The sequence below is a fragment of the Sarcophilus harrisii genome, chromosome 2 (assembly GCF_902635505.1).
Source record: "Sarcophilus harrisii chromosome 2, mSarHar1.11, whole genome shotgun sequence".
NCBI lineage: Eukaryota > Metazoa > Chordata > Mammalia > Dasyuromorphia > Dasyuridae > Sarcophilus > Sarcophilus harrisii.
In genome coordinates this window covers 75,970,290-75,995,924 of record NC_045427.1, presented here as the reverse complement: position 1 = coordinate 75,995,924, position 25,635 = coordinate 75,970,290, and the positions used below count along the sequence as shown (strand labels likewise).

The 25,635-nt window shown below is 36.8% G+C and overlaps 1 protein-coding gene across 1 annotated transcript in view; it reads left to right on the top strand.

The window, feature by feature from the left end:
• The window catches only part of CDC42EP3 (CDC42 effector protein 3), a 31,953-nt gene extending 21,659 nt beyond the window's left edge, over window positions 1–10,294 (top strand). The window contains exon 2 of the mRNA XM_003758352.4: window positions 8,216–10,294. Within this exon, the coding sequence (XP_003758400.1) occupies window positions 8,468–9,235 (768 nt within the window). The 5' untranslated portion in view covers window positions 8,216–8,467 and the 3' untranslated portion in view covers window positions 9,236–10,294. The remainder of the gene's footprint in view (window positions 1–8,215) is intronic.
• Window positions 10,295–25,635: the final 15,341 nt, after the last annotated feature.

Sequence of the window (25,635 nt, the reverse complement as noted above, 5' to 3'; positions counted from 1 at the left end):
CTTGGCACAGAATTAAACAATTAAAGCCTCAGTACTGAACCAACACTTTTGGGACACCCTGTTGATGTCAGTGTTATTCTTTAATGGCTTTTGTTGATATAGCTCCTTCTTCTATGCTTCATAATCTTCCATGAAGCTGTTGTTCAATTTTGTCTGACTCTGTGACCCTATTTGGGTTTGTTTGGCAAAGATACTGAAACATTTTGTCATTTCCTCATTTAACACTTGAGGAAATTGAGGCAAATAGGATTGAGTGGTTTCCATTGTTCATTGAATCAAATTTGGATTCCTTCGTTTGTCATTCCAGGTCCTCTACAATCTACAGTTTCCACTATGCTATTCACAAACCCTAAACTCTAGCCAGACTAGTCTGACATAGAACAGAAACACTAATTCAATCCTGTTCCTCCCCTACCATCCTGCCCTCATTCTGGGATTCCATCTGTCCCATTTTTGCTGATTTGAATCCTACCTATTACTCATGCTAAATCCCAGCTCCCTTGAGCCTAACAATATCAGCCTTTATGTGGCTCTTCTATCTTATTAATTGATCCTTCACCAGCTGTTCTAGGGGAATATCCTCCAAAATTCTGTCTTGGTCCTCTTCTATTTATCCTCCAGCAATCTTATTATGACTATAACTATCACTTGTATGGATACCTCCCAATATGTATTTCCAAACTTTTTCTCTCTCCTAAAATCTCCATTTCCTTCTAACTATAAAACACCAACATTTCAAATATAAAATGGCAAAATCCAAGCTTAATATATTTTCCTCCAAACATTTTAATAATACTATGTTGTGCTGCACTTCATATGTGTAATTAGTATTACAATTCTTTCCTTTTCAATGGATAGAGGAGGAGGTAGTAAGAGAGAGAATTTGGAACTGAAGATATAATATTTTTAAAAAGAACACATTCTAATGATAAGAGCTAATCGGTTTGTGATCCCATTCCCCCTCCCACTCAATTGATAGATTACCAGAAAGCTGCACCAGATTGGAGGCACTTCAACATCCATTCAGAACCATAGCTCATGAGCCCTCATCCATGTTTTTACTTTACTAAACTAAAAAGAAAATTAGTTCAAAGCATGTAAGATAGCACTTCTAATAAATCAAATAACAAAAGATTCCCCTATAGCCACAGGGGTACATTCTTCCAAAATTTACTATATCATCAGTCGGGGGAATGTTTGTGTGAAGGGGTGTGTGTATGTGTGTGTTTACAGTACATAACATCTGAGTGCCCAGGATTCCTTAGAGGTATATATTCAGGGAATGCGTGTATGTGGTCAGGACTCAGGATGGACTTGGGTCAGTTCACACCTTTGACACTGTCCTCTGGTGCTTTTTTTACTTCAGTGTTTCCTCTGCTGGGTATTTATTGTCTCTCTTTTTTCTTCTGGGTCTTGTGTTGTATCTTTGCTAGTTTGCTTAAGTTGTTCTCTATCAGTTGCTGATCTTTAGCTTAAAGAGCCTGTGTGGGCTCCTTTATCATCTGCAGGGATCCGGTGATTAAGAAACCTCACCCTTTAAGAAAGGGCTAAGATTCTTTTGCTCTATATAACATAAGGCAGGTATGGCTGCACACTTCCAGAAAGATAGCATGAGCTAACAGATAGGGTCTGGTTAAGGTTTTATTGCCTTTTATCTGTCCTTCTGGCACATTCATGTAAAATTTCTGGGCCTAGCCAACCATATGAGTTGAAATTAGAAAATCCTTCATTCATGACAGCAGCCAACAAAACCAGAAAGATTATTTGGGGCCAGTCAGGTATCCCTCCTGCCCCCTTAATGTTCCTTCTTGCTATACAAAAACCAGAAGGAACAGCAGGTGTTTTTTTAAGGGAAATTATAGAGGTTGTTAATCTTCACTTCAAATTCTTTGTTTTAAATTCTGCTCTTATGATTGTTCTTTTCTGCTTAGCATTCCTGCTAACCACCAACTTTGGCGATCTCTCCATGCCAAATAAGACAGAAATGGACTATAACTTACATACACATATGTATACATGTACACATATACATATGTATGTGTGTGTGTATAGATAGATATGGATGACAAGAGAAAGCTCAACAATAAGCTTCAGAGTAGAGGAGTTAATGATAATTGATGACTGAAAGCAAAACTACTCAAATCCTACTTTGCTTCTGTTTTTTTTTTTTTTCTCTTCTTCATCTGTAAAATAATAGGGTTGGGTTTGATCTCTGAACCCTCATCTAACTCCAAGTCCTAAAATCAGAACTGAAGATAAGGGAAAAAATAAAGGGGAAAACATCAGACTTCTCTTACTGACTAGCTAAGTTCAAGTCACTGAGATCAAATTCTACATCCTGAAAGAACTGGCAAGTATGATCGAGAAAAATCCCTGAGAATGTAAGACTGGAGGAAGACAAAGGTCCCTATTTTCAAAAGAAAAGAGAGTAGGGCAGTGAAATTGACTTGGATTCCTGAAAGAATTTTAAATGATTTACTTATTTAAAAGGAGAAAGTAATAAGCATATCTATCTGTGCTAGGCATTTTACAAATATATCATTTGAGCCCTCATCAATATCTAGAGCCAGGAAGACTCATCTTTATGAGTTTAAATCCAGCATCAAATACATTCTAGCTGTGTGATCTTAGGCAAGACACATGATCCTGTTTGCCTCAGTTTCCTTATCTGTAAAATTAGTGCAAAAAGGAAATGTCAAATCATTCAGGTATCTTTGCCAAGAAAACCCCAAATGGGGTCACCAAGAGTCAGACATAAGTGAAAAACAACAACAACTTCCTGATTCCAGATCCAGATTGCAATTTTCTGTCCATTACACTACATAGCTGCCTCCATTTAAAAGATAGCTTGTGAGCATTTAGAAAGAGAATCAATATTTACTAAAAGCCATATAGCTTTATCAGGAACAGTCGTGTTATACTAAATCTCTTTTTTTTTTGACAGTTACTTCAAAACTGTTTGATCAGGGAAAAGTCATAGACTTGGATTTCTTTTTAATTTAATAGTCTTTTATTTACCGGTTATATGTATGGGTAACTTTACAGCATTAACAATTGCCAAACCTCTTGTTCCAATTTTTCACTTCTTACCCCCCACCCCATCCTCCAGATGGCAGGACGACCAGTAGATGTTAAATATATTAAAATATAAATTGGATACACAATAAGTATACATGACCAAACCGTTATTTTGCTGTACAAAAAGAATCGGACTCTGAAATATTGTACAATTAACCTGTGAAGGAAATCCAAAATGTAGGTGGACATAAATATAGGGATTGGGAATTCAATGTAATGGTTTTTAGTCATCTCCCAGAGTTCTTTCTCTGGGCGTAGCTGGTTCAGTTCATTACTGCTCCATTGGAAATGATTTGGTTGATCTCATTGCTGAGGATGGCCAGGTCCATCAGAACAGGTCATCATATAGTATTGTTGTTGAAGTATATAATGATCTCCTGGTCCTGCTCATTTCACTCAGCATCAGTTCGTGTAAGTCTCTCTAGGCCTTTCTGAAATCTTCCTGTTGGTCATTTCTTACAGAACAACAATATTCCATAATATTCATATACCACAATTTATTCAGCCATTCTCCAATTGATGGACATATAGACTTGGATTTTAGCAAAGCATTTGACAGTTGCTCAAATTGGCTGTATGGAAACAATGAAAAGAAGCAGTTGGTAGAATGACTATATCTAAAGAACAATCTTTGGTGTATTGATGGCAGTGTGATAAGAGCTCTCTAGTGGAATGTCCAAAAGCTCTGTTTTTCACCCTGTGCTGTTGGGTAGTTTTTATTGTTGTTTTGTGTCAAAAATAAAAAAAGCAACTAATATAATCTTTTCTCTACTAATAGAGGTAGTATGTTCAAGAATGAGGGAGATAGTGTAGTCCCAATATATTCTTCCTTAGTTAAGCTATTGGTTAAGTTTGCAGTATTGTGGACACCTCTGGGAATATTTTAGGAAAGATCTTAACAGGATGGATCAAGCCCTAAAGAAGGTAACAAGAATGGTGAAAGAATTGAAAATTTTTGCCATTTGAAAATCAGCTCAAGTGCTTGAAGATAGCTAAATACCACAGTGGATAGAGAACTGAGGACTGGAATCAAAACATCTGAGTTCAAATCCAGACTTAGACACTTACTTATTATGTGACTCTAGGCAAGTCATTTAACCTTGTTTACTCTGGTTTTCTCATCTGTGAAGTGAGCTGGAGAAAGACATGACTACTCCAGTGTCTTTGCCAAGAAAATCCCAAATGGGAGAGTCAAACAAAACTGAAATAATCAAACAACAACATTATGTGGGAAAGTGATTAGATGGGTTTTTTTTTTGGCCCTATGGGTTTGAAAAAATTCATTATTATAATGATATTTTTAAAATCAAAGAAATTCTGCCTTCTTTTCCTCCCACCTCTTTCCCTCAACATTGAGAAAGCAAGAAAACCAAAATTATTGTAGACATATATAGTCAAGCAAAACAAATGACTATATGGGCCATGTCCAAAAAAATAAATGTTTTGGTCTGCATGCACTCTTGAATCTATCACTTCTCTATCTGAAGATAGAGAGCTCACCTTATCATTAGTTCCTTGGAATTGGGGTTGGTTATTGTGCTGATCAGAATCACTTAGTCTTTCAAAGTTGTTTGTATTTATGGTATTGTTGTCATTGTATAAATTGTGATCCTGGTTCTGTTCATTTTACTCTTCATCAGTTCATACAAGTCTTCTCAGGTTTCTTTGAAACCATGCCCATCATCCTTTCTTATAATACAGTAGTCTTTCATCACATTCATATGTCATAATTTGTTTGAATATTACCAAATGATGGGTATCTTCTAATTTTCTAATTTTTGGCCATCACCAAGAGCTGCTATAGATATGTAAACGTCAGGATCATAACGAAAGGCTTTTCAAGTCCTTCTAAATCTAAAGTTGAGATTTCTGAATGTGTTCATAACATTTACTAAGTGGAAATTTCTACTAAATGCAAATGTTCTATATGGGCCAAACAGCCAAAGAGAGATTTTTTTTTTTTGCTTTTACTTGGTGAGCTGAACATCAGTGGTTATGAAAAATACCTAAACAGATGAAGCTATAGAGCTCCCATTATATCAGAATTATTATAAAAATCAAAATGATTTTTAATCATTGTCAGCACTTAGCATAGTGCCTAGCACAAAATAGATGTTGTATAAATGTACCTTTCCTTCTTTAGTTCACTGATTCCATTCATTTATCTGTAAGGCCATCCATCTATTGGGATAAAAATAGTACCTATCTCCTAACATTTTAAAAATAAAGTGAAATCATTTGTAAAAGATGCTTGATACATAATAAGGGTTTTAATAAATGCTAACTTCTCTCCTGTTTTCTTTTTTCCCCTCAAGTTTCAGAACCAAGGTAGCTTGGTTATTTTACATATAAATAGACAACTCAACAAAAATAAGCCCCTACTGTGTGCAAGGCACTGTGTACTAAGGGTCTCTTTCTTTGCCCTTTTCCTTTTCTTCTGCACTCCTTCACTTTCTCTCTGTCCATCATTCATTCATACACTGCCAAAAACTATGTCAGTGTGACTCTCTAGAAAATCCTTCTGTAAATGATTCAGTTTTTAGAATTATTAAACAATGCTCTACCACATGATTGGTGCTGCTCCATCTTCCTCCACTTTTGGATTTGCTTGTAATCTTGGTTTGGCACTATTCTCTGTCCCCATATAACTCACACTCCACAAGTCTTGGGTTTTGTAAAGCTTCTGAGATGGGGGGAACACACTGCAGGGTCTTTTCTCTGTAGCTGTCAAACTAGGGATTTTGCCTCCCTAAGGGGATATTAATCAAGGATCTCCTACAACCTTTTATAGAGATTGGCTCACAGTTGCTGCTGCTTGAGCTTCAGCCGCTAATCATGTTAACAACTTTATATTTGATGGCAGAAACAGAAATACCACCCATGGAAGCTCTGTCTCATAGAGTGAGGAGTACAGAAATCTGAAGATTTGCAGGGAGTTTTTTTTTTTTTCTGACATTGTTTTCAGGGTTGGAGGTGGAATGTAAATATGTTTCTGCTTCACAGATCCAAAGAAAGACAGTAAATTAACTTCATGATTAATATAGTCAGAAGTGTGACTTCACACACTTGATTATGTTTGATTGCAAGCATTTTTCTTTTTTAATCAAACCTGTTAATTCATTGGTATAGAGTAATTTCAAGGAAGAAACTCTACCAATGTAGATGGTGTCCCCCTCTCCTCTGTTATATAAAGCCTTAAAGAATTGCCTGGGGCCCTGAGAGATTAAGAAACTTCCTGTGTCACATAACTAGTATGTGGCAGAGGCAAGACTTGAGCTCAGGTCTTCGCGATTTTCAATATGCCATCCTGCCTTTTAAAAGAATATTGTTAAAATTTGATAGTATTCTTCAAATTTTTATGGTACTTCAAGAGAAGAAGGAGAATTTTAGGTTTTTTGCTGACTCCAGGCTGATAAGATGATCTTGAGAAGCAGTAAAATATTAACTTCATAAAACACATTTATTAATCACCTGTTGTGTGCACAGAACATGCAAAATTGAATTGGAAACATTCCCTTGACAAACTTATGTTTTCCCAAAAGAATATACACTTCACATAAGCAAATGAATACAAAGTAGTTTCTAGAGGGAGAGAATACTAAGAACTAGGTGAGGGAGGGTACAAATGGAAATCAAGAAATGTCTCCTGACAAGCCTGGAAGGAAGCTAGGGCTTCTGGTGGAGTACATTCCAGGGATGGGGTATCACTTGTGCAAAGTCATGTACATGGACTAGCTAGTAAGATAATTTTCCTGGAAAAGAAGGGTCTTGGATTTTGAGCTAGAAAGAGAACTTAGAGTTTGTTGAGTTCAATACTGTAATTTTCTAATAAAGAAACTCAGGCCCAGAAAAATTCTATAACTTTCCCAAAGACACACAGGTAAGAAATGAAAGAGCTGGGATTTGAACCCAGGATCTGCTGACTATATACAGAGCATGGCTATTATGGAAATATGTTTAGCATGACTTCACATGAATAATTGTTATTTTACCTACCTTCTTAAAAGGGGTGAGGGGAAGAGGAAGGGAGAAAATTTGGAAATTAAATTTTAAAAAATGAATGTCAAAAATAAATTAACTAATCATTTTTGAGAAAGACTCAAACAAAGGGAAGGATGTATTATGAGAGAACTTCCTCATCTGGGAACTCCTTATACCAGTTGATTTCACAGGCATAGGTTTTATCTCCTGTTTTTGTTAGAGAAGGAGGAAGTATATTATTTAATATTCCAATAACTGATTCTTTCTGACTTCCTGCATCTCATTCAGATTCCAAGTCCTGAAAAACTTCCCTCCCTTCCCCCGCCTAATTCATTTAAGGTCTTTACTAGTTCTCATGCATTCATTTCCCATCTAGTAGTGTAGCTAGACAAAAAAGACATAGTGTAGAGGGCTAGCAACAAGTGGATCTTCCAAATAAGCTATTCTGGGGTTAAAGTACTCTCTGTGCAGCCAACAGAGGAGCACAGTATATTTTGGAATTGGTTATTCATTTCCCTCTCATTTAAAAACTTGCTAACTTTTACATTTAAGAAGTTTCATCTTTTTTCCTTTTAAGGAGTTAATGGATGTTAAGGGAATTGCTCAGGATCATACAGCTAGTAAGTGTCTGAAACACATTTGAACTCGGATCCTCCTGACTCCAATTCTAGCTGCCTCGCTGTCCCACACATCTTAAGTTTTAAAATCAGCATCTAAGATTGCTAGACAAAGTTATTGATCAACCAAGGAAAGGATCAGATCTTGGGTTTTGCCCAGGATTTTTTGTTGACTGAATGAATGAAAAAAATTTATGAAATCCTTTGCTTAAAAGAATAGCAAAGAGGACAATCCAATTTTTGCTGAGATCCTGAGGATAATTGACTTAAAGGAACTGGAAAGTTACCTACTCTTTCTTGCTTGGTTTATAATAGAAAACTGAACAGTCTTTGCTTCTAAGAAAGTCATACTCTCTTTGGGGGGGACCACATTGAAGGGAAGATCCAGTTGAGAGTAGATGGAAGAGTCCAAAGATTTTAAGGGTGGATGGAAGGCCCATATTCTGATTCCCAGGGATTTAACAAAACAACTATGTAGCACAATACTGAGTGAACCATAACGAGTCAATTAATGACACCTGCTTTGGTTTTCTACACAGGTTTCTTCATTTCCCAGAATCACTTTGACTATCCTGTGGCTGATTGACCTGGCATCTGAATCCACCTGTCTTGAACCTCAGGAAAAGTCTCCTGCTTTCACATCAGTGGCCTTATTTGTTGTCTAAGCCATTGGAGAAAATGATGTGATAAAGAGTGCATATTGAAGCTCTTTTTGGAAAAGTGCCCACTCACCCCAAAAGGAAAGTGGCTTTTTTTCTTGCCTTGCAGAACAGACAGTTTCCAATTCAAAGATGCCAGCCAAGACCCCGATTTACCTGAAAGCTGCCAATAACAAGAAAGGAAAGAAATTTAAACTAAGGGACATTTTGTCTCCCGATATGATCAGTCCTCCACTAGGGGACTTTCGACACACGATTCACATCGGAAAAGAGGGCCAGCATGATGTGTTTGGGGATATTTCATTTCTTCAAGGGAATTATGAATTGTTACCTGGGAACCAGGAGAAAATAAGAGTTGGCCAGCTCCCCGGACATAGTGAGTTCTTGAGGGCAAACAGCACCTCTGATTCCATGTTTTCAGAGACACCTTCTCCAGTGCTCAAAAATGCTATCTCACTTCCAGCCATTGGTGGTTCCCAAGCTCTCATGTTGCCCTTATTATCTCCTGTGACATTTAATACCAAACAGGATTCCTTTGGGCCCTCAAAGCTCCCAAGACTTAGTTGTGAGCCAGTCATAGAAGAAAAAATTCAGGAGAAAACCAACCACTTGGAGAACGGAACTGTGCACTCTGAGGATGTCCCATGGAAAGGCAATGGTATGGCATCCCACTACAGTAATGGCAGAGACAGCCACTCCTCTAGTCTCTCTGAACAGTACAGTGACTGGCAAACAGAGGATATGTTTGACACTTCTGTTCCATGTGAACTCATCAAGGAGAAGACAAACTCAGAAGAATCCCTCTCTGAGCTCACGGGCTCTCTGCTTTCCTTGCAGCTGGACCTTGGACCCTCACTTTTAGATGAGGTTCTTAATGTCATGGATAAAAATAAATTATAGAACTGCAGGCATAAAGGTACTGACAAGCCAAAATCAACCCCAGCTGAAAGAAACATACAAAAAGCTTCACTAGTTGCATTTGCAGTTATACAATGGGTTTTCTAAAATTAGTGTTTCTACAAAATATTTTTTTACCTGTTATGTTGTTTACTGTTTGATATGCTCAGAGCTCTCCTTGCGAAACAGAGGAAATGAGTCAGAACAGTTTTCTGCAGGCATTCTTGATGGGCAGATCAAGAATTTGCTAGGAAATACGCAAGGAATCTAGTTGGGGATAGCTCTTGGTAAGACTGCCTGCCTCAATCATCATATGGAACTTTGCAGAACTCTGACATTCTCAGAATGTTGTCAGAGAAACAGCAGGAGGAGGGAAGAAAGAAGGAAACATTAGTTCTCTCCCTAATATTTAACATCTAAATCTTTTAATCAATATAGACAGTTTTCTAAGAATTCTATCTATTTGGGCTGCACTACACTGTAGCTAGGTCTTCAGTGTTAAACTATTTGTATGGTTTCATATTTGAACAACTATATGGGGTTGGGATTTTTTTTCTTTGCAGTTCATATATCCCTATATATTCTATATCTCTGATTTTTGGACCGTCAAATACATGTTGGGAAGATGACTCAAGCAAAGTATTACTGTAACTAAATTATTTTTAAAGTTAAAATATATTTTTATGTGCCTTTGGCTTTTTATTGCAGAGTCTACATTTTATAGGAATTGCATCTAAAAGTCATCGCTTGCCTCGTTTCTGTTGGGAGGGAGGGGTATCCATTGTAAATTGTGTATGTGTGTGCTTGTGTGTTTTTTGAGAAGATGTATTAATATTTAGCATTATTTTTGTTTCTTCATCTATTATCACATAAGCGCATAGCACTGCAAGCAACAGGATTGTAAAATTTAAAAAAGAAAAAAGGCACTGGTTATATTCACTGATGCTTCTGCAGAGACTGAGCTACCCCACCTAATAGTTGGGGAAATGTGGCTCTCGATACAATACTTGCATTAATTACATAGGTATTTCATGCAACACAATAAAAAAGTAAATGTTAAAATGAGCCTGACTTTTGACTGTCCTGTAGAGGTGGGGAAAGTACTTTGGGTGAGAGGAGGGGAGGGAGGGAGGCAGGCAGATGATAAAATAGTTGCTTTAAACCCAGGGTTGAAAAATTTTATAAAAGTTCTTAAAGTAGGCCAACAGAAAAATAATTTTCATTTGTTTGTTTTAAAGGAAAGGTAAGTTTTATTGTTACTTGGATTTTTTTTAGGCTCCAGAAATTAGTTTTATTAAACTCAGGAGAATATCCCAGGCAAACAGAAATCCTATTTATGGCCAACATGGGCTAACAAAATTTCATTGCCACTACCTGAATCTAGATCTTGCCTCTCTATCATTGCTTCCTTCTTTCTCAGGCATGTAAATATAGCCTAATCATGAGCTGACATGATTTTCCTTTCTTTGTGCAAGAAGTATTCTTTCAAGATGTATAGACCAAGAGGCAAAGTGTTTATCACACAAGCAATCATTTCATAAACCACTTTCCTTTTTTCTTTTCTTTTTTTAATTAAAGCTTTTTATTTTCAAAACATATGCATGGATAATTTTTCAGCATTGACCCTTGCATAGCCTTATGTTCAAAATTTCCCCCTCTTTCCCCCCACTCCTTCCCCTAGATGGCAAGCAATCCAATATATGTTATACATGAATAAACACATTTCTATAGTGGGCAATGTGCTGCGTTCTGAAGATACGAATATAAAGGTGAAACATACATAAAACAGACACATGTCAATCTTAGTGGGGAGGGGAAGGCATGAACAGCTTGGGGGTTGGGACAGGGTATCCAGGAAGGGCTTTATCCAGAAGACCTTGATTTCTTGAACTAAGAGGTAAAGAGGATAACAAAAACTACAATCCACTTTTTTTTTTGCTGGGATCCTCATATGCTTTGAGGCTATTGCCTTGAGGGAACTAGAAAGGGACATATTCATTCTTGCTAAATTTGGGACTATACTATCACCCCCAAAGGGGAAATACTTTCAGTACAAAAGTTCATAATCTTGGACTTCTTTGCGCTCCTAGTCACTCTAGAGTCCATTCATTTTAACCAGCCTTTAGTGTAATGGAGAGACTGGCCAATGAGACTCCATCTGTAAAATATGCCCATCTAAGCTTCATGAGCCTGCTTTCAGAGAATCCCAGTAGAAAGGAATTTTCCCTCATTTCAGAATATATCTGTGGCCCAATTACATAGTGAAGAAAAGCCTTTTAAATGGCTGTTTATCTGTAATTGAATATGAGTACAAAAATAGGAATAAATGAATAAATGGTTCCTGATGTTAAGCGAGCAAAAATGACTGTAAGTCTTTGGGTGGGGGAAAAAGGTAACAATTTAACTGTATCAGGCAGCCTGTTAGCAAATCTCACGGTGCTATATAAATGCTAATTATGAACATTATTATTGCTACTTTGTCTCACCTGGCATCCACATAGCCCTGACTGAATGGCTTCCTCCATTTTTTTTTTAATAATGTATTGTGTTTATTCTTTCCTAATCTTAGGTGAATGAGTATTAAAAACAGAAAGGAACAGTTTGTGGACTTTTGAACTGCAAAAGGTCAATAAATTCATCAAAAATCCCTTCATCAGTCAGAGCTGGTAAGAACAGTAGTGAGTCTAGTGAGGAGCAACCTCCTTCACCCAGCCTCGTAGGGAATTGACCTGGCAGCTGAGACATCAGGTCTTGTAAACAAGGGAGCAAAAAATCCATACTGCCACACCCAGAACTGAATTTATGGGGACTCGGTGAAGGGAGAAAAGTGTTCTCAGAGCCAGGAAGTACTATTCTCCTTCCACCCCACCCAGTTTATATCTATTTTTTTTTTTAATCTTTTATAACAACAACTTCAAACTTGAGTCTACATGTTTGAAATTTATTCTAAAAAAATAAGGAAAGAAGAAACAAGACAAAAGAAACAGAAGGGAGATGGTGAGTTCATGGGCAAGTGGTGGCAGGGTAGGAGCTAAGGTAGATCCTTCTGCCACTGTCACCTGTGAGGTGTTCTCTCGTACCGATCTATCCCAGCTGCTTTGGACCCTTGTGGATGATTCCACCCTGAGACCTACTGGATGAGTGATCAATCAGTGCTTGAATAAAACCACTATATATTAGGAGGAGCACCAGACTCACTCCTGCCCATTTCACTTCTAGCTTATTCTCCAGTCTGCTCCATCTGCCCTTACCTTGACTATAATCTTTTTGAGAGTAGGGATTATTCTGTTGTCTTGTTTTTGTAATCTAGTGCCAAGGCATAATAACTATTTAATAAGTGTTTTGATCTATTTTCTTAGATCTAGAGAAAACATTTTAAAATCTCATTTTCAGTCAGAGAAGGGAGTTTGAATTTTCGTGTCTTTTACACACACATTCAATTCCAGTTTAGCCAACTAAAAAAATTTCCACCACCACTCAGGATATCATTTTTCGATGAAGGAGAGATCACTGTGTCTAATCCAACCATTGTTTCCCTCTTCTGTCTGAAGCACAGGTTGTCAATGACTTGAAGAATGTTTTTTCGTGTAGTATGTTCACCATGTGTAGCTATTTAATTTTCACCTTATTCACAAAAGAAGGACTAGCTGGAAAATAGTTGGAAAGTGTTCCTTACTTGAGTCGTCACAGTTTCCTCATTCTGCAATCAAGATTGGATAGAGATTGGCATGTGGAAGGATGAGAACAAGGTTTACTTGATGAGGTGCCATGTAATAAGACAGCAGAGGTTTTACAACTACCGAACTGCATTCAATTATCTCCCATTTGAACTTGAAAGTCAGACCCTAGTGTCACATCTGTTTGCTTCCAACAGGGATCAATAACCGTCATCCTTTGAACGCCAGCCAAATTTTGTTCTTGGAAAACGGGCTGTCACCAATGATGGATAAAAACATGTGCATGAGCTCAGGCCGCTGACTAGAGTGGGAGTTTGATACCCCGTGACATGCAAAAGGAGAAGTTAGCAGCAAGACAAAGTTAGACCAGGCCAAATAAATGAAACAAATGTTAAAGCTCACCATGAAATAGCTTTGGGGTTACATCACAAGACATATGTGTGATTAATTTACATATAAGTCATATAGAAAGTGAATAGCATCCGTTCAGAGGACTGGACTGGAGTGAGCTAAGGAAGTTTCATAAAAGTGATTTGATCTAGGTCTTAAATCCTGGGCTAGTTTAGCCAAGTTGAGGGGAAATAGAAGAGTCTTTCAGGAGAGAGCAATACTCAAAGTGGGGAGGGAAGAGGTAGAGAAAGAGTGCTATGTATTAAACATCATGTTAAATGTTGGGAATGTAAACATAGCACAAAAAACATGGATCCTGTCCTTAAGAAGCTTACAGTCTAACTGAACAATCAACTTATAAAAGGGAGATATAAAACTTAGGGAAGGAAAACAATTAGAAATGAGCCTGGATGGGCTTTAGTATTTCTTCATATAGATCTTGAGAGGACTTGCTAGTAAGAAGAAGCCAAAAAAATGTTGATGTCTCTAGTGTGAGAAAGCCACTGAGTAAGAGATGGAAAAGCATTATGGAGAGATCTCAAGTATGTTAAAGTACCAAGAGTCAAAATTTCCTTCCTTTCAAACTGGAATGCAAATTTTCTCAAGATCCATATTGTGGAAGTTCATAGTGTAGAATGGGTTCTAGAGGAGTTTCAAGTGAGAACTCCCTTTGGGGTCATGCATGAGGAGTCAGATGCCCCAGAGGGCAGGGTCTCAATGTAGGAGATGGAGGATTGTCATTAAAGAAACAACAGACTGCTAAGAATGATCACGTGGATCAGAATGGCCAACATAGTTTTTAGATCTGCTTTCAAACAGTTTACTTGGACCTCTCATCAATCAAAATATAAGGCTTTAGTTTTTTCATCTTCAAAATAAAGGGGGTTAAACTAAATCAGGATCTTCTAACTTAGGATCCATGGACTTTCCCATCACCATCCCCAATAGATTCATGGATAGATTTCAGGGGACTTGTGAACTTATAAGAAGCAGAGAAAATCTAATTGCAATCTCTAACTGTAATTTAGCATTTCCTTCAATTGTGGCTTTTACACACGTAAAAATATTCTGAGAAGGGGTCTATAGAAAGTTGAAGATCTGAAATTAAAGGTCAGAAGGAAGATTATGGCTTATAAATAGCTTTTAGAATCATTTCCATAGAGATGATAATTGAATCCATTGGAGTTGATGAAATTACCAGACAAAACAGATCCCAGGACTAAATCTTGGAAAAAACCCAGAGTTATCTGATGTGATCTGAATTGAAGATCCAGCAAAAGAAGGATTAAAAAAAGTTATTTGGCAATTAGGGCATTTTTGGTTACTTTGGAGAGAGCAGTTTCAGTTGAATAATGAGGTCAGAATCTAGATTGTAGAGAGTAAAGAAAAGAAAGAGAAGAAAGGAAGTGAATGCACTGGAGGATGATATGGTATGGTATGAATGGATTGTAAGGTTCATTGACATACTAGTGACTTAATCATACTAGTGACAGAACCTAACATCTCTAACTAATGCTCCTCTCCCCCAACCAATAGTTGTCTACTTTTTCAAAGCACAAGCAACCTCCCCTACCTTTACCATTTTTTACTTATTTTATTTTTTTGAAGGTAGTCTAGCTGTACCAGACCCAAAACTATTTTATTTTATTTATTTTTTATTAGAGCTTTTTATTTTTCAAAACATATGTATGGACAATTCTTTAACATTAGCCCTTGCAAAACCTTGTGTTCCAATTTTCCCTCCCTTCCCCCATACTCTCCCCTAGATGGCAAGTAGTCCAATATATGTTAAACATGGTAGAAATAAATGTTTAATCAAATATATGCATACATATTATACAATTATTGTGCTGCACAAAAAAAAATCAAATCAAACCAGTAAAAAAAAGCAGCAGAATAAAATGCAAGCAAGCAACAATGAAAAAAGTGAAAATTCTATGTTGCGAACCACATTCAGTTCCCACAGTCTTCTCTCTGAGTGTAGATGGCTCTCTTCATCACTGAACAATTGGAATTGTTTACCATTTTTTAACCATAAAATATTTTAGCTCTATTTCTTTGTTGTTGTTGACACATTTTTCACTTGTGTCAAGCTCTTTGTGAGCCCTTTTGAATTCTGGGGGGGCAAAGTTGCTGGAAGGGATTGCCATATCCTTCTCCAGTTCATTTTATAGAGGAGGGTCACATAGCTAGTAAGTGTCTGAGGGTGGATTTGAACTCATGATGAGCCTTCCTGATTTCTGATTCCAAGCCCAATGTTCTATCCACTTCAACACCTCACTATAATATTTATACATGTACTATTTATAATCATCAGCTAAAATAATTCACAGTGCAAAAAGATAATATGAATTTAGTAACACTTTTAAATGAATTTGAATTTTATTAATCACAACTGCAACTACATGTAACTGACATTTTATGTTACTGAAGCCAAATAATGTCAAAGCAGGAGCTCTTGTGTTACAACCACTAAATAAAATCCAAATGGTGATGTGAATTTAAATTCACAAAATAATTTAGCTTCTCAGGCCCTTTGAAACAACAAGAGCCCCAGAGGGTTCACAGACTACTGGGATCACTGCATACCCCCAATTTCTGTTATTTGTTATTATGTTTTTCTTTTTTTTTTTTCCTATAGTATTGCTGTTAGTTTCTAGCATTCACTTCTCTTCCTGATTCCTTTGAAATCCCTCCAAAGTTTTCCTTGAAGTCAGCTGTGTCCCAGTAGAATTCCTTTAGTGATTCAGGAAACACCAAAGATAACACACCCAAAATGTTTAATGATGGTATCTTCCTAGGCAGAGCAGACTTTAGGTATGGGCAGAGTAGACACAGCAGCCTAAGCAAGAGGATCTGAAGTGTAACATGAGTAAAGTGGCCTAGAGGGACCATTTGATTTTACATGATGTCAGGTAATCCATTCTTCTGACAGAGCAGATAATGAGGGGACTTTATCATCAGATGGGGAGCTCTCGCCAGAAGTAGCACCCCACAAATTTCTATGAGGTACTCTGGAGGCAGATAGGGATCAGTCTCATTTGCTCCAGGAACTTCCCCTCCCCTTAAGTCTGGTTCACCCACATGACAGAGGAGTTGTCTGGAAGCCCCCACTGATTAAATATCTCCCTCAAGCAGCTGCCTCAGGGGGTTAAATTACATCCTCAGAAATTCTCCACATGCTGGTTTATATGGTGGAAAGAACACTACATTTGGAGTCAGTGCTCACCTCCTAACTTCACTTTCCCCATTTACGCAAGTTCAGATATCAGCACTGCTAATTACTATATGTGTGTAACACTGGGTGAATCACATCACCTGGTTTTTCTTTACTCAGTTGTAAATATGATAGTGTCACACTCAATGATTTTTAAGGTCCCTTTCACCTCAAAGTCACATACAGAGCCAATAACTAAGGTAAGTTAACTGAGGCTTTGCTCCAAAGCACCAATATTCAGGGAGCACACTTCTTCCCCAGTGATTTGCTTCTTCCCTCACACCTTGAAGTCAGTTTCCTGTCAGCCTGTGCCATATGGATATCTCCCTTCCTTTACCACCACTAAGCCACCTTACTCATGCTCCTTTCGTGGGGCTTCTCTTTTTTCCCAAATTCCTGTGGGGTGGTAGGATATTTCATTTTCTAGTGCTCTTATAAAGTAGAAATATTATCTTTGATAATGATAACTTCCTCTTGGATTATTGTTTTTGTGTGGATGTCAACATCCAAGCTGCCCTTCCCCACCAATCTCCCCCTCATCCCCTGCCAATGGTCTGGGACCTCCTCCCCACATGAGGTAAAACAATCCCTAGTTATAATTTTGATCCTATTGTCCTCTTAAAATAGGAGAGATTTAAGGGTTAGCATACAGAAGTCAGTGTCTGGGAATTGTTTATCAGATTATCAAATTTGTTATTAAATCCTTTTCCTTAATGACTGGGAGAAACCCATAGCAAATTGAGGGGGCTGAATTTATTGAATGTGGAAACACTGTGGAGAGGAAGGAAACTGAAATGAAGAAGGAGCTCATCCAGGAATATAGGGGTAAGGACAATGAATGCCAGCCTCCTATGTCTGTCTTATGGTTCTACCTAGGCAATAAAAAGGCACCATTCTTTAAGTTCCCTCATCACAACTCCTGTAAGGACATGATGATAAAGCTTGCTACTATTTAGCTTCTGATTTTCTTTAATATGAATGTGTGTAAAATTAATGTCTTTGGTTTTTATTTCATATATATATATACACATACTATATGTATATATATACACACATATATGTATGTATAATAATATGTGTGTCATTTGTGTATACACATATATATGTATATATCCATCCTTTTCTTCTCCCATTCAGAAAGCTATCCCTTGAAGTAAAAAAAAAAAAAAAGAAAAAGAAAGAAGCAAAATTTAGCTTGGCAAAATTCACCAAAAACATCAATCACAACTGACATTATATACCACATTCATAGTCCTCCATTCCTACAAAGAACAAAGGAAAATATAATCTCATCTCTCTTCTTTGGGGTCAAGCTTGTTTATTATTATATTATTATTATTTCCTCTTTTAATTTTAATTCAAAAACATTTATTCATTACTAATGTTCTAGAACACACAGAGATGAATACAAAGATTAATAAGAATCTGCCCTCAGGAAACATTTAGAAGGAGAGTCCAACAAAATGTCATTTTGAATAGACAAAAATTAGATTTGACAGAGATAGGGAATTTTAGTTCAATGTAGCCTGGAGACCCAATTTTAACACTTGCTAACAGTTGTGTGGGTAAATAATTTCTTAATCTCAGGTTTCTCAGCTCAGAAAGGGATTATTTGTACTCTCTATCTCATAGGGTGGTTAGAGCAAAAGCACTTTTTAAATCAAGTGTTGTAAGAAAAAGAATTCCTATTCTAAAATCTTGTTGATTTGGTTCTACGAATAGTCATATAAACTTTTATACCAAATATTGGCATTTCTAAATATGAGCTAACATTCTCTGTGTGTTTCTTCTCTCTCTCTCTCTCTCTCTCTCTCTCTCTCTCTCTCTCTCTCTCTCTCTCTCTTTTTCTCTCTCTCTCTCTGTCTGTCTCCTCTTCTCCCCCTCTCCCCCTCTCTTCCCTCTTTTGGTCCCTCCCTCTCTCTCTTTCTTTTTCTCCCACCAGAATCTAAGTGACTTGTAATTATGATTTAATCTTATCAGTTCCCTTTCACTGGAGCTTTCTGTATTCTAATGTAAACCATTAGAATTCCCCAGAAACTCCTGGAGGCTCTGAAAAGACAGAAATACTAACATTAAAAATTACATATTGACTTTTTCATTATAAACAAGAATGTTCAATTAATATTGGAAACCACACATGAGCGGGGTTGAAAGTCTGTTTAGGGGGTAGGAAATGACTGTTTTCTAGCCCTTATTCCCAGTACATGAAAAATAATAGGATAATAATGCTAATAATAACCCAGAAACTGTATTTATGGTGCTTGCATAACTGCTTCCTCATAAATGACAAGAAGTGAGGGTAGATGAATTTAATCTTAGATATTAGATTAAAAAGATGAAGGTCTCCCATCCTGGTAGGAGGGAAATAATGACTACAGTGAACAAATAAAGCAGGATATTGGAAGAAGAACAATGCAATACCCTTTTAAAATTAATAACCACAAACAAACAAAGCTGATCACAATGTACTTGTCTAGGATGGTTTTTTGGACTTCAAAAACACAATAAAGGCTCATGGCTCTTAAAATTCATCAGACTTCCATAGATGTTTCCAGTTAAACCTCACTGTCTTTCTTTTAAGACCTTCCCATAAACAGCCAAATGAAAGGTTCTATTGCTTTCAGTATTGGCTGGCTTATCAAATTCTTCCTCAAAGCCAGTTAATCCAAGCATCAGGCCTCTGGACAAGAGACTGCATGGATGAGGTATGCAATTAGGGCAGACAACCTTAGGGTTCCTTGAAATGTAACAATCTATGAGTCCCTACATTGTTATGCTTTCTTGAGTTCCTCTATCTGTATTTTGTAGCTTTTTTCAACTCCATTCAGTCTCTCGTGTCAGGTGTCTGTTGTAGCTGCTGTCTGTCTACCTGTCTATTTCTGATGCCAGCTTCTAAATGGGACTATAGTCCCATAATTTAATGTAAACTGCATTAAAGAGAGTAATGTTTGTGAAAACTGAAAAGATAAGGAGGGACCAAGTTGTTTAAGAACTTTGAATGCCAAACAAATGAATTTATATTTGATCCTAGAAACACTGTGGAATATGTCTAGAGATTAAAGGGAAAACATTGGAATTTGTTGAATAAGGGACAACATACTCAAACCTACTTTAGAAAATCACTTTGGGTGGATTGGAGGGAGGATGAGACAAAGGAAGAAGCAAATCAGAAGGTTGTTGCAATGGGTGAGAGTTGATGAGGACTTGAACCAGAGTGGTAACTGTGTGAATACAATAAAGGAACCATATCAGAGGAATGTTTTAAGGTAGAAATGACATTTGGCAACTGCTTGTATATCAAGGAGGGGTGCAGAATTGAGGATGACACTAAGTTGTAAACTTTGGTAATTGAGAAGATGGTGGTACAGTAGAAAATTTCACAAGAGCTTCTTACATGGCTACTTTCCTTCTTATAACTTTTTTGTGTAATCTCCCTCCCCACTGAAGCTGTATTTGTTTCTAAGAGTATACCCTAAGACATCAAGCATACATTGGATTCCCATTTGTCAGATATATTATGGTAGGGAATCTGTCTCTGGTGCACATTGGAGTAAATGGTCACTGGGGTGCTTTAAAATCCTAAAATTCTGTAATAAATCTATTTCTTCTCAAATCTATCATGAATTTCTCTCCAAATATCCCCTCTTATTCTCTTCACTTGAGAAGAAAGAGTTAACCAGTTCACAATTCTAAACAGCAGTGAATAATATTTAGCTCAGTCCAAATGAGGCAAGTATATCCAAACACACTGAATTATTTGGTCTAAGACATGTTTTCTCTCGGCAAAATATGTGTCTACAGTTACTGAGGGATGAGAGGCCATGAGCTGGACCTAAGAAGGGATATCCCTAGTGTCTGGTCTGTACCAAGAGTACAGAGATTTGCCAGATGACATGAAACTCCTGTTTTTAACTTCTTCATTCAGGCCAAATTATCCTAATAACAATAGTGAAAATTTATAAATCAAAATGAGATGACATTTGTAAAATAGTTAGCATTGTGCCCAGCACACATTGGGTGTTTAATAGTTGTTTGTTTTCTCTTCCCCCCCGCCCCCCCTTCAGTGCATAGAGTGCTGGATTTAGAGTCAGAAAGACTCATCTTCCTTAATTCCAATCTGACCTCTGGTACTTTCAAGCTATGTGACTCTGGGCAAGTCACTTAATTCTATTCACCTCTATGTCCTCATCTAAAAAATAAGCTGAAGAAGGAAATGTCAAATCACTCCAGTATCTTTGCAAAGAAAACCTCATGTGGGGTCATAGAGTCAGATATGGTTGAAAAGTAATTGAACCCATATCTGATAGTTGAGTATGAAAATAAAGATCAGAGTTAGCATTGACCATGTCATATTTGGAAGAATGAATTGGAGGAAAAAAGTTGGTCAATAAACATTTATTAAGCATTTACTCTGTGCTACATGGAGGAAGTGAGGTGACTCAGAGGGTAGAGCACTGGGTCTAGAGTCGGGAAGAACTGAATTCAAATCAAGTCTTGGACATCTAATAGCTGTGTGTTCCTGGGTAAGCCACTTAAACTGTGTTTGCCTTAATCCATTGCAGAAGGAAATGCCAAATCACACTATCTTACCAAGAAAACCCCATGGATAGAAACTCCATATTACACTGCACAGCTGGGACAGTCGCACACAGATAAATGACTAAACAACAAATAGATCAGCTACTCTGCTAAGCAGTGAGGATATAAAAAAAGGAAAGAAAGTCCCTGCCCTGTAGGAGCTCCCAATATAAGGCCTTTTTGTTTTTGTTTTCATTCATTCATTGCCTCAAAGATCGAATCTCCCAGAACCCAGTCAAGGGAGCTCACCAGAAGAAGCCTTAAAGATTCCAGGCTCAGGGTTTCTATTTTTACTGAAAAAAGTGTTCTACTACTATGAGGAATTAACTAAGTGAAAGGCCTCTAATGGGAATATAGCCTAAAACTATTCTTTAATTGTGGTTTGAGACTTTATAATAACAAATAGAGCTATAGCTAAAAAGTTGCAGGTGTTGTTCCCTCCTATTTCCCACCACTTCTTAATTAGCATTTAAGTACTTCTTTTAAAGGTGATGATGGCTTTAAATTCTATATCTGCTTGTATATCAGTTCTCTAGGGAAACTTAAATTAAGAGTTTATTATTATTGACTTACATTTCTTTTTTGTTTCTGAGTTAGAATTCTTTGATTAGAATGTAAATCTGGACTCCCCCAAAAGTAATGAGAGAAAAGTCCAGCCTTTTCTGGGGGTGGGCGCTTTGCAGGCTATTTAATTTGGTTTTTGCAGTTTATGCTTTGCACTCCCTTCTGACAAACCCCTGGTCAGATGAAAGATGCCTTTTCTCACAAGATCGTAATAAACCTCTTTTTGCTTTTTCTTACTCTGATAGTTTTTGTGGATAATTCTGTCCCACACACTATCACAGAACCCCAGAAGAGGAGCAGCTAGAACAGAGGAGTCAGTGGATAAGTATCATTTTCCACTAATAGGTTGTTGTGTAGACAGTTTTTGAGAGAGACAAGAGGATATTGAGATCCATATTCCAGAATTTTGGAGCCCATTGTTCTTTATGGATGTCTGTTCTGGTTCTCTAAGTTTGTGCTCATTCTCTGCCCTGTTGGAGAGTATGTCCGTGGTCTATAGGTGGACTGTTATGTTGTTTTTCTTCTTGTTTTGTCTTCTGTTTAGTACATGTTTTTGATCAAAAGTTAACAGAGTTTAGCTGGCTGATTTGTTAAATGAAAAGCTCAGAATCTAGAGCATACAGTAGCAGACTTGCATTTCTCTCCTTCTTCCTCCAACCCCACAACCAGATTGTGGATCGTAGCTTTGAATTCCCCATATAAAAACCCTTAGCCTGCCAGCATCAGGACAGGTTGGAAATGAATGTCAGTCCTGAAAGAGAGAAAAAGGTTAGTTGCCATGTCTACAAAGCAGACATATCTCTATTGCGATACTAAAAAGAGGGAAAAAATTAACTCTCTGTTTTTAGGGTGCCTCTAAGATCAGGTTGCTTCTACTCTGAACTCAGACTTCTCCCCCAGCCTGCTCTGGGATCAGGGATTTGGGGGAATGCAGATGGACAATTCCTTGTATATCACTAATTGGGATATCTGAGATAGAAAACCAAACAGACACATGTGAGTAAAAACCTGTCTCTAAAAACAAACAAAACATCATCTTTGACTATATTGATATAAGTGTGGGAATTGATTGAACTAAACAATCAATTCAGTCAATTTTACTTTACCTGGATTTTGGTTCTCTCATTACTAAATAGAGGGTATAAAACTAGACTTTCTTACCTCACATGTTTGTTGTGAAAATATTGTTGTGACATTGTTGTAATGTCAAAATCTTAGGGGAAATCCTGAGAAGTTGGTGGGGCGGAAGGTTTCCTTGGGACAGCTTCTTCTCAACACTGAGAATAATTAGAATGAAAAAAAAACACAAAACAAAATTAAGAGTAAGGCTTACCAATAACCAAAAATAAGCAAACACTTTATTAAGGGAAATTGCACAGGATAATTCTTATACAAAAATGTTGAAGCCCAATTCACCAGCTTCCAGAGCTTAGTGATGGCTCTCTACCCCTTATAGAAGAGACCCTATAACTCTTGTGGCCACTGCAATTTGGAGTCAGTTTTTTTGGTTTTGTTGGTTTTTTGTGAGGTAATTGGGGTTAAGTAACTTGACCAGGGTCATACAGTTAGTAAGTGTCTGAGGACAGGTTTTCCTAACTTCAGGCCCAGCTCCATCCACTGTGCCACTTAGATACCCAAGGTGTAGGTACCTACCAAACCTGAATATATGTTATAATTTGGGGTACCAGAATTTTTGAATTAAGCCAATAAGAGTGTTATTGAGGGAAACTCACTATGAAGGTAAGTTGAGGTCTGCAAATCAGACAAGCTTTAAGTGCCTTCCAAAAAGCAAAAGGATATCTATGGAAAAGTGTGAATTTTGTAGAATAAAGGAGATCAGGAAGGATACCAGAAAGTCACCAATGATTGAAAGGAATTTATATAGTCACACTAACTGAAAGATGGCAGAATCATTACTTTTTGCAAACCACTTCAACCCCAAAACCTCAAAGGAAGGAATTACATTCCAACTGTAAATCAATGACAACTGACTTCATAAAATAAAAACCTCTCTCCCTACAAGGAAAATCTTTTTGAGTTAACACTGGAGAACTTAATATTTAAAAGTCTTACTCAACATCCCTACCCCCACAAAATTCATGTTCTTAATACAGTGAGCACAGACTGAGATCCCCATAGCAACAGTATTTCCCAAACCCCACCCTAGACCTCACAAGAAATGGCAGACACTGTGTCCAGCCACTTGAAAGAGAGGAAAAATGAATATAGTGGAACTGGGTAGGGTGTGAAAACACACAATACTGTATGTGTACATTGTTTGTAATGTTAAAGCCTTAGGGTAAATTTTAGGAGATTAGTAAAGCCAAAGGTTTCCTTGGAGTAGCTTTTTTCCAACATATAGAATAATTCAACTAAGTAAAAACAAAACAAAACAAAAATCAGTGGAATGTTCAGAGTACATATTAAAAGGGAGTAGAATATTTGGCCTGATGGAAAAAAAGGCTAGGAAACTAGTTAAGGTCAGACCTTATCCCTTGAAGTTACTCTGGGAAGGGGCCCAGTCTAAGGCAACTCCCATATCTCTTGATTTGAAGTAGAGGCTACCCAGAAATCCTGTTATTGGTGTCTGTAGGGCATTGGAAGTGATGACTGTAGATCCAATAACAGGGAATATAAAAGTAAAGCTAAAGCACCAACATATGAAAAAGAACCAAGAGATAAAATCCTAAGATAAAAAGCAAACCAAAACAAGAATGAATAAAATGTCACAGAAACCAAAGCATGTTGAATAAATATAATATGAAGGAAAGTAAATCAGTATTATCTGATGAGTGGCAGAATCCTGTGGATTCCCAAATTCTAGACTGATTCAAATGAGAAATATTAGATTTATATAAACATACCTAAAGAAGATATACTTAATTAAATGAATATATACTAACCATGATTGTGCTGTGCCAATATAATAAAATTACAATATTATCTAAATCAATTTATAGACTTAAGCAGTAATAAAGAGAACAGAGCAAAACAAAATAACACTTTTAGAAAAGCAAGATATCAATGTGAAGAGGACTAATAAGAAAATTTATCATTTAGAATTTAAGACTATATTAAATTCTAAAACAATCAAAATTATTGGGTAATAAATTTTTAAAAATTTAAATAGATTAGTGGAATAGATTATATAAGAAAGAAACAGAAGTAAATGAACACAGTAGTCCAGGGTTTGAAAAATGAAAAAAAAAAACATATTTTACTGAAAAGATTCCCTTTTGACAAAAGCTTCTGGGAAAACTGGCAAGCAAGCTGCTAGAATTTGGGATTAAAAATATTATATCATATACCAAAATGAAATCAAAATGAATATTCAAACTGAATTTGATAAAAAAAAGTTAGAAACAAGCAAGCTACAGAAAGAACTTGGCTTAATAAGAGAGAGATCATTAAAGATTAAAAAAGGACAATTTTGATTACATAAAATAAAAAAGCTTTTGCACATATAAAATTAATGAAAATAGAATTGGAAGAGAAGTAGTAGAACAGGAAAATATTTGTATTTAATATTATAGATAAAACCTGAAACTCAAAATTATTATTATGAATGAAAATGGTAGATTTAAAAGATTAGATCTGGTAGAGTGCCTAAAGAATTATGAGGGTCATAATATTGTACAGGAGGCAATAAAAAAGAACATTACAAAGAAAAAGAAGATCAAGGAAGCAAACAAGGAAAGAAGGAAAGGGAAAGGAGAAAAGCAAAGGTATACCCAATTAAAATGAGAATGGACAATAGAAAGGAGAAAGTTTTCTTAAATGAGCAATGCAAAGAAGCAAAAGAAAACAATGCAATGGGGAAAATGAGTTATCTCTTCAAGAAAATAGAGACATTAAGGGAACATTTCATGTAAAAATGGACATGAAGACAAAAATGATAGGAGTTTAAACAGAGAGTTTTGGGGTTTGGGTTTGTTTTTTAAACAAGAAGGAATATATAGGATAACTACATCAGAAAG